The sequence below is a fragment of the Trachemys scripta genome, chromosome 7 (assembly GCF_013100865.1).
Source record: "Trachemys scripta elegans isolate TJP31775 chromosome 7, CAS_Tse_1.0, whole genome shotgun sequence".
NCBI lineage: Eukaryota > Metazoa > Chordata > Testudines > Emydidae > Trachemys > Trachemys scripta.
The window spans coordinates 61787858-61798169 of record NC_048304.1 but is presented as its reverse complement, the minus strand read 5'-3'; the positions used below and the strand labels follow the sequence as shown (position 1 = coordinate 61798169).

The 10312-nt window shown below is 43.3% G+C and overlaps 1 protein-coding gene across 1 annotated transcript in view; it reads left to right on the top strand.

The window, feature by feature from the left end:
- Positions 1–10312, top strand: part of CHUK (component of inhibitor of nuclear factor kappa B kinase complex) — a 77342-nt gene that overhangs the window by 7493 nt on the left and 59537 nt on the right. Inside the window, exons 4-8 of the mRNA XM_034775198.1 lie at positions 2055–2124; positions 6941–7029; positions 7965–8054; positions 8213–8337; positions 8831–8938. Coding sequence (XP_034631089.1) covers positions 2055–2124; positions 6941–7029; positions 7965–8054; positions 8213–8337; positions 8831–8938 — 482 coding nt within the window. The remainder of the gene's footprint in view (positions 1–2054; positions 2125–6940; positions 7030–7964; positions 8055–8212; positions 8338–8830; positions 8939–10312) is intronic.

Sequence of the window (10312 nt, the reverse complement as noted above, 5' to 3'; positions counted from 1 at the left end):
GGGGCAGAATGTGGCCCGGCGCGTACCAGGGGCAGGGCAGGCTCCCTGACTGTCTGCCCTGCCACCGCAAGAGGCTGGAACATGGGGAAGGGGGGGCGGAGGGGCTGTGTGTTTTTGTTGCTTGAGGCACCGCCTCCAGCAGCTCCCATTGGCTGCGGTTCCCCATTCCCGGCCAATGGGAGCTGCTGGGGCGGTGCCTGAAGCAACAGCCACACACACCCGTGCGCCCCTCCTCCCCCAGGTTCCGTCCGCTTCCAGGAGTGGCACGGGGGCAGGGCAGGGAGGCAGGCAGGGAGCCTACCCTGCCCCCGGTGCGCGTCAGGGCGAGGGGGCTGCGAGGAGCTCGCAGGCCGCGTGTTTGAGACCCCTGCTCTAGTCCAAATGATCACCTCTAATGCGTCACAACTAAAGCGGGAGAAGCATGACAGCATATTTTTAATCACCGGTGATCTCATTTTCATCTCCTTTCTGCACTTGTGTGGTGACATCATCTTTATTTTGCACTGATGTCAATATCTAGTTAAATGTCTGTGACAACACTGGCCTGGAAAACAGTCTGATACTAAGTTGTGGTCTTATCAGTTACTGGACAGCTTGATCTGCGGGGAGTGTTGTCTGAAGAGAAATGAGATTCAGGAACACCTGAGTTTGAAGCCTGATTCTGCCAGTGACTCCTTCTCTGTCCTTAGGCATGCTGTGTAGGCCCTGTCTTAGCTTTCAAGTAGTGATCAAGTAGATTGAGAAATCCAAGAATGAGATACGGCGTGCTTAAATCCCAAATAAATATTCAGTGATGAAGAGTGGTTAAATGATAGATAACACACAGCTAGCTAGGCCTTATGATGAAATGCCAATCACTCTATCTGCCTGGCTAAATATATAATTAGTAGGTGAACAGAAATTAGGCAGAGTGACATAAAAGTACTTACTGACTGCTAGATGTTTCAGAATGCCAGCTGACATATAATGAACTCAGTTGAACTGGTAAGGGCAGTAACTTGCAGGCCGGCATTGGGTGGATCAGCACTGGAGGGTTATGCAATCATTGCAGAAGACAGCATACCTCTTTCTGATACATTCCATGCACCAGCATGACTGTGGGGCAGGCTCTCTGTACTGCTTAGGTGGTGCAAAGGGAGTGGAGATTAATTGCAATGCCCTAGTCGGGGTTACCCTAGAGTTCGGGAGGGGGAGTCTCCAGCAGGTGCAGAGCCCATATAGCTGGCTTCTGTGCCTTCCTACCCATTGGTCCTTGTGCTGGTGTGTGTGGCCAAGGTGCCATGTAGTTCCTGCTGGTGGATGGTCCATTAAGGTCCGTAGCCAATTTGTTCAGATTAAAGCAGCCATCATTCTGGGTCAAGCAGAGAACGGGGAGCTGTAACTGGTTCCCTGACAGCCCCTTCACCCCCTTTCTTTACATTAGACATAGCAAAAATCTGACCCCGTGTGTTTCCTTCCTATTCTTTTTGTGGAGTACTAACCTAGGGACTACAGGGTATCATGCTCCTGTTGTGAGTGTGTGTGTGTATTGTATGGATCTGCTCTTTCCTGTTTCTTCTTGTCACTTGGCCTGATTTTTCTTGGTTCCTCAGAAATGGTTTAGACTATTTGTTTAGAGCAGTTGATCCTCCAAGCAGTGATCCTGCTCCTGAGACTTGGGCCAGTCATAAATTTCATTGTTTTGCTTTCATATAATGTTTTGAATTTGTCAAGATTTTGGGGAATGTGCAGACTCTGGGGGGCCATGAGCTCCCCATAATGGCTGTCAGTTTTTAATCTGTCATTGCCTGGCCTCTAAACTGCCTACAAAACTGTGTTATATGTAACTAAAACAGTCTTCACACACTTGGAATCTTCTTTTCAAACCACTTTCCTGCTCATATATACTTTTGTCTTTATGTACCTTTTATTCTTTCACAAGACCAATTAATTCTGTAGCCCAGTTTATTTAAGTGTAAATTTAATTGTTTTCTCATGTTGTGGTGATTGAGGACAGAAGATATTAACAAATAATTCTTGCATTGCCGACTTAGACATATTTTTCTTTTCTGTAGTTGTTAAACAAACCAGAAAATTGCTGTGGACTTAAGGAAAGTCAAATACTTTCTCTGCTTTGCGACATTGGTACGTAATCTGCTGCCTTTCTTGCCTTTTCATGTTCGCTGTATGTAACTGTTTTGGTGTTCCAGCAAAAGCAAGTTGTCAAAACAAAGCAGGTATCTCTAGTAGTGGAAGGCTCTTTTTGTCCTGCTTACTGGATAATTTGTGACACTTAAGGCTTGTCTGGAGGTTTCAATCTGCATTAACTCAGGTTAGTCTGGGGTGAAAATGCCCACATACACACTGTGTAGTTCATTACAGCACATACAGTTCTCACTTTGTATTTATTTTTTATTACAAATATTTGCACTGTAAAACACAAAAGAAATAGTATTTTTCAATTCACCTAATACAAGTACTGTAGTGCAATCTCTGTCATGAAAGTTGAACTTACAAATGTAGAATTAGGTACAAAAAATAACTGCATTCAAAAATAAAACAATGTAAAACTTTAGAGCCTACAAGTCCAACTGAGTCCTACTTCTTGTTCAGCCACTTGCTCAGACAAACAAATTTGTTTACATTTGCAGGAGATAATGCTGCCTGCTTCTTGTTTACAATGTCACCTGAAAGTGAGAACAGGCATGGCTCTTTTGCAGACAGCATTGCAAGATGTTTACGTGCCAGATAAGCTAAACATTTGTATGCCCCTTCATGCTTTGGCCACCAATCCAGAGGACGTGCTTCCATGCTGATGACACTCGTTAAAAAAAATAATGCGTCAATTAAATTTGTGACTGAACTCCTTGTATGTCTTCTGCTCTGTTTTACCTGCATTCTGCCATATATTTCATGTTATAGCTGTCTCAGATGATGACCCAGTACACGTTCCTTTTAAGAACACTTTCATTGCAGATTTGACAAAACACAAAGAGAGTACCAATGTGAGATTTCTAAAAATAGGTACAGCACTGGACCCAAGGTTTAAGAATCTGAAGTGCCAGATGAGGCGGAGCATGCTTTCAGAAATGTTAAGAGTAACACTCTGATGCGGAAACTACAGAACCGGAACCACCAAAAAAGAAAATCAACCTTCTGCTGATGGCATCTGAGTCAGATGATGAAAATGAACATGTGTTGGTCCGTACTGCTTTGGATCCTTATCGAGCAGAACCTGCCATCAGGATGGACCCATGTCCTCTAGAATGGTGATTGAAGTAAGAAGGGACATATGAATCTTTAGTGCATCTGGCATGCAAATATCTTGCGACGCCAGCTACAACAGTGCCATGCGAACACCTATTCTCACTTTCAGGTGTCATTGTAAACAAGAAGCGGGCAACATTCTTGCCTGCAAATGTAAACGAACTTGTCTGTCTGAGCAATTGGCTGAACAAGAAGTAGGACTGAATGGACTTGTAGGCTCTAAAGTTTTACATTGTTTTATTTTTTGAGTGCGGTTATATAACAAAGCAAAACCTTTGTAAGTTGCACTTTCACGATAGAGATTGCACTACAGTACTTGTATGAGGTGAATTGAAAAATACTATTTTTTGTTTATAATTTTTACAGTGCAAATATTTGTAATAAAAATAATATAAAGTGAACACTGTACACTGTGTATCCTGTACTGTATTTGAAATCAATATATTTGAAAATGTAGAAAAAAATCCCAAAATATTAAACATTAGAATACCGACTGAAATTTACTAAACAGTGCAATTAAAACTGATAAATAACGATTAATCACAGTTAACTCACGTGATTAACTCAAAAAAATTGACAGCCCTACTAGTTATACTGATAGATTAGACTTAAGTCTTTGGACTAAGTTTCATTTTAGATAACTGGCTTGGTACCAGAACCATGCTGTGCTCACTGGGGTTTAAGTCCTGCCACAGTTGCATTAAATCCATGCCAGTTAGTGATCCACATCCAGCCTGTTTAAAGTGTTTGGGGGAGTCCCATATCAGTGACAAATGTCACATCTGGTCCTGCTAGTGAAGGCAGGGGACTGGACTTGATGACCTTTCAAGGTCCCTTCCAGTTCTAGGAGATGGGATATCTCTATTAATTATCTCCAAGAGGTTTAAGCTCCCCCGAGTGGTGGACATCTTAGTATCAGCAGTCCCTGCCAGGGTGGTCCTGCCAATCGGTCAAGGTGTTATGGCAGACACCATCCTCCTTACCCCGCACAGCAAAGTGTGCTGAAAGGAAATACTATGTCCCCTCTAAGGGATATAAATATTTGTATTCCCATCCTCCCCTGGGTCCCTTGTTGGTGACAGCTGCTAATAAATGGGAGAGATGTGTACTAAGCATCGACACTGACAGGCAAAAAGATACAAAGGAACTGGACTTGTTTGGATGAAAACTTTATTCCACAGGGAGTCTTCAGCTCAGGAATCAAATCAACAGGCATTTCTGAGCTGCCCTGACTCCACCCTCTAGGAAAACAACATCTTTAAATTTTATAATTTGCCAGGAGACTGTAAGCAGGAGTTTGCAGTAATAGTAGATGATGGCAAGTTGATTGCCAGAACTGTTCTCCAGGACATCATGTGCAGTGCAGATGTGGTGGCTCAAACCATGGTATTAGCTGTTACAGTGAGAAGATGTTCATGGTTACAGTCATCCAGGATTCCGCCAGAAGTCCAGCAGACCATCATGGACCTCCCTTTCAAAGGTCCCTGTTTGTCTTAAGATAAGATGGACAATGGGCTCTGTAGCTTAAAGGATTCCAGGGATCTATATTGTGGTGAAAGAAAGGAAACATTTTGGTCCTCAACAGCCATACAGACTCCAGGGTTTTCCTCCTCAGTCTCAAGATTCACCAAGGAGAAAGGGCAGGAGTTATATGGGGCAGTCTCTACCATCCTCCTCTTCAGCATTAGTGGGCCCATGCTTTCCAGCTGCTGCGTTCAAACAGGCATTTTGATGGGTTTGTTGAGGACAGTACACTAGTGTCTGTAGTTCCCTCTATTTCCTGCCCTTCGTTTTCCAACTGATTATCCCACTTTCTAAGACTGTGGGGCCCAAATAACATCAGATCAGTGGGTCTTAAGCATGGTAGAACTGGAATATTCCCTCTGGTTCATTTATAAACCCCCCACCCACTTCCATATCTTTCTTCAGTGACCGCTCTGACAAGATCATCCTTCATTAGGAGATCCGGTTGCTTCTTCAATCGGGGCCACAGAGGAAGTTCCACGAGGCCTCAGAGGGGAAAGCTTTTATTCCTGGTATTTCCTGATCCCCAAAGCCAAAGGAGTTCTCAGGCCTATTTGTAAATCTAAGAGAGTTAAACAATTTCCTGAAGAAAATAAAGTTGCTCTTCCGTGTTATGTGAGACTCCCCCCTTGCAGGTGTCCACGGACAGTGGTGCGGTAATGGTAGGGTGTCGTTCCCCCCCCCCCCAGAATGCCATGCAGCTGATCATAAAAGCGGCATGTATGGGGCTCTGAGCCAGAGTGACCGTTTGCCTCCTTTGTCTTTTGGTAGGCTTGCCTGAGCTCCTTGACTTTCACGCGGCACTGCTGTGTGTCTCTGTTATCGCCTCTGTCCATTATGCCCTGTGCGATTTTGGCATCTATATTAGCATTTCTTCTTTTTGATCGGAGTTCTGCCTGCACAGATTCTTCTCCCCATACAGCAATCAGATCCAGTGTCTTGCTGGAGCTCGTTTGCGATTCTGGGGGGACTGCATGGTCACTGGTGATGCTGAGCTCGCCACGCTGACCAAACAGGAAATGAAATTCAAAAGTTCCCGGGGCTTTTCCTGTGTACCTGGCTAGTGCATCGGAGTTGAAAGTGCTGTCCAGAGCAGTCACATTGGAGCACTCTGGGATAGCTCCCGTAGGCAAATAACGTCGAATTGCGTCTGCACGACCCCAAATTCGACCCAGCAAGGTTGATTTTAACACTACTCCCCTCGCCGGGGAGGAGTACAGAAGTCGATTTTAAGAGCCCTTTAGGTCAAAGGAACAGGGTTGCTTGTATAGACACATTCATTATAAAATAGACCTAATGCAGCTAAATTCGACCTAACCTTGTAGTGTAGACCAGGGCTAAATTAACTGAGCAGGAGGGAGATGTCTAGGGTGAATTTGACACCCTTGTGTGTCGCCTGACATGGGGCCTGACCTAAAGGGAGGGTATAAGGCAGAATATGGCAGTGATGTGCTTCCTAAAGCATATGGAGGCTCCCAGGCTGCACTTACTAGCTCCCATCTTCCTTCCACACAGAAAGGTAAAAATATGGCCCCAATTCAGGTGTATGTAGTACTTGGAGGGCTGAGGCCAATTTGTGCTGGGTGAGTGAAGTAAAGGTAGATTTATATATTATGTCATGAAGGATTGACCCTTCACCTCTTGGAAAGATGAGGGTAGAAGGTACTGTGGAATTTCCAGGTTGTTTTGGCACAGTGAGGGAACTAGCCTGGGAGGTCTGCTCTAGTGAAATGGTAGGTGAGGAACCTCATGTGACAGGTAAAATACAGCATGCTGCTGTGTGTCCTGCAGCAGGAGAGTGGGCTGGAGGAAGACAGCTGTATCTGTATGAGGTGCTTCACCAGGCAGTTGATAGGCCAGCTGGTTGGTGGCCTATCACAGAAATGCAGCTGGCACTTGGTGTAGGGTAAAGGGTTCTCTGATTTATTAATGGGGTGTGGAGAGGTTACAGAGGTGAAGGTTAGTATTGGAGCCATAAGTGTAAATTTGCCAATCACAAAATTTTATTATATTTTAAACCATTCTTGTTTTTAAAGAGCAATACATAGACCGTAACTTTATTAATTCTTTTTTGGTCAGGAAATCATATAGAAGTGTTTAGAAATTCTTATAACTTGATTTGTACTGGTGCTGTTTCTGTTCCTTATGTCAAATGCTTGATTTTATTCAGGGTCTGGTATCCAGTATTTGCATGAAAACAGAATTATACACAGAGATCTAAAGCCTGAAAATATTGTGCTGCAGGATGATGGTGGAAAGGTAAGTCATAAAACTGTGCCAAAGAATATCACTTTTGGTGTCCCAAATATCAGATCTGGAAGTCATGTAACAATTTTGCCTTGACTAATTGAAATGAAGAATGCTGCTTTCTTATTGAGTATAGCACTGCATCCCATTGAATGATGCTCATGCAAAAGAAAACCATGATTTTAATAAAGTTCATATTCCTTCTTAACACACCTCTACCCTGATATAACGTGGCCCGACATAACACGAATTCGGATATAACGCGGTAAAGCAGCACTCTGGGGGAGCGGGGCTGCGCACTCTGGCGGATCAAAGCAAGTTCGATATAATGCGGTTTCACCTATAACGCGGTAAGATTTTTTGGCTCCCAAGGACAGCATTATATTGGGGTTGAGGTGTATTGCAAATTCTGTTTGCCCGTCCTTGAAGACTTGTCAATTGATCGGTTACTTTACTGTAAAGTATCAACTTTTTTTTTTTTTTTTTAATATCCAGTGTTTCTGCTTCCTGCCAGTATCAGCAATGTGGCATTGATTGTATCCTGGCATATGTTTTGGATTTCTGCAGGGTACACATCAAGATTGTCCTTGTGCTCAGTTGGATCATTTTTTAGGAAAAGCGGTATTCTTCATTTCAGTTCTTCATTTTGGTTTACTTTTCTTGATATCAAAATATTGTATCTTGTAAATTCTCAAAAGTGTAGATGCTGTGTTCAGTCAAGCCCAATCCAGCTAGTTTCAGGACAATAATGAATTGTATGTGTACATTGATGTAAATGAATGAGTTTGGCTTACATGGCTGAACAGCTCTGTGTAGCATTTCATGTTAGTTTTAAATCTTGTTCATGGATTTGTTCCCTCCCATCCCTGGGTTTGACTCTGCACCTTTTACTTTGAATTTTCCCTTTTCATCATGCTTTATCAAACATTTGTCTTGGATATTGACAGATAATTCACAAAATAATAGACTTGGGATATGCCAAGGATCTGGATCAGGGAAGTTTATGTACATCATTTGTTGGGACCTTACAATATTTGGTAAGTATTTTTTTTTTTTATGTTTACAATTTACTTTGGCATAACTTAACACAGTTCTACTTACACATGTTCCTCAAATTATATATTTTCCAGAAATAGAAAAAAATATATTCTCTGGAGTTTTGTCATTTTAAAAATAGTATATTATTGTTTTTTAGGCCCCAGAACTCTTTGAGAGTAAGTCCTACACTGTTACTGTAGATTATTGGAGCTTTGGAACAATGGTGTTTGAGTGTATTGCAGGATTTAGACCCTTTTTACACAATCTACAGCCATTTACCTGGTAAGACATTTGCTATGAGAGAGGGTGCCCGGGTTTGATAGAGTTGCTCTTTTTGTGGGGAGGTGACTGTATGAACTAGAGCAGTGGTCACCAATCGGTTGATCGTGATCCCGGAAGCTACCACCTCAAACCCCATCCTGCGCCCCAACCCCCTCCAAGAGCCATCATCCTGCACCCCCATGCTCTGTCCCAGCCCAGAGCCCCCTCCTGCACCCAAACTCTCTCCTAGAGCTTGCACTCCTCACCCCCTCCTGCACCCCACCTCCCTGCCCCTGGCTCAGCCCAGAGCCCCAACCTCCTCCCCCAGCACAGTTAAAGTGAGTGAGGGTGGGGGAGAGAGCGGGGGCCTTGGGAAAGGGGCAGGATAGATCCTGGGTTGCCCTTAGATTCAAAAAGTGATCTCGGGTGTAAAAAGGTTGGAGATCACTGAACTAGAGTAAGTGAAATAGGAATACTTAAAGTCAGTTTGTCCACAGAGAATTTTATTTTATAGGCATGAAAAAATCAAGAAAAAGGATCCAAAGCACATCTTTGCTTTTGAAGAGATGACTGGGGAGGTTCGGTTTAGTACCCATTTGCCACAGCCGAACAGTCTTTGTAGGTAAGTATGTTTATAGTTTTGTGCACATTAATCTCTGAGTTGTCTTTTAAACCATAAAGAGACAATAGTGCGTAGGACCAGATTTATTATTTCAGATAGTTTTGCGAGAAAATGGCCACAATTTTACTAAAATCAAAAATATGAAAATTGCAGCAGGTTTCCATTGGTTAATGTGTTTTGCAACACAGTAAAACCGTCTAGCAGTTGTCTAGCACTTTATCCAAAAATGTTGAAGGTTCTTCTGGTTTATGAATGAAAAGGGGGATTACTGGAGTATTGTGGCTCTCCTTAGAGTAGTTGTCCATGTGCACATTCCACTACTGGTGGTGCATGTGCACCTCATGTACCAGAGTTCAGTTTTGTGACCAGAAGTATCCACCCAGAGTGTATGTTCCTTGAGTCTTGTCATGCTCTTCTTCAAGGGGATATAAGAGAGAAGGGCACTGGTTGCCATTAGTCCCTGTCAACCACCTTGTGACTTGGAACAATCATGGTATCTGTGACTGTCAGCAACCTTCCCTACCAGTTAGTTAGCTTACAGTTAGTAAGCTTTCCATTTCAGATGTGTTCCTGTTCTACTAGGGTATATGCATCCTCTACGCCTTTCTCCCATTTCTTCAAATCCAAAGAGTACTATGGAAGATAAAGCAGACAATGCCCTTGTAATTCTGGTTGTTCTAGCATGGGCAAGATGGCAGTGGTTTCCAGTCCTCCTTCACCTCTCCAAGGGAGTATTCTGTTCTCTTCCTGTGACCTGTTATCTCAGATCTGTTATCTCAGCAGGATGCCCAGATCTTGCACCCATACCTGCAGTCCTTATACTTAGCAGCATGGTCTATAGGACTAACTGATCTGGGGGAATCTTGTTTGTCAGATGTGCAACACATCATGCTAAACTTCTGAAGCAATCTACTCATAAGTGCTATGACCTCAAGTGGGTAAGATTTGTCTTCTGGGGGTCTGATCTTCATTGTCTGCATCAAATCAATCCCTGCTTACTGCACTTGATACTATCTGGCATCTGTATCCTTTCTGAAACTCTGTTTAGCACCCATTTCAGCCTACCACATATTAGAAGACAACAGAACCATATTTGCCCATGACTTGATTGAGAGGTTTGAGAGGTGTGACTGTATAGCCACCTTGCCATCATGGGACCTTAACTTAGTCCTTACTCAACTTATGAGACCACCCTTTGAGCCGATAAATTAGTGCTCACTGCTTCATCTATGAGTCAAGACAGCATTCGTTATAGCAATAATATTGGCCAGAAGGGTAAATGAACTGCAGGTCTTGATGGCGGATCCACAGTTTTCTGTAAGGACAAAGTTGGTCCTCAGTCCACATCCTAAATTCTTGCCCAAAGTGGTAACT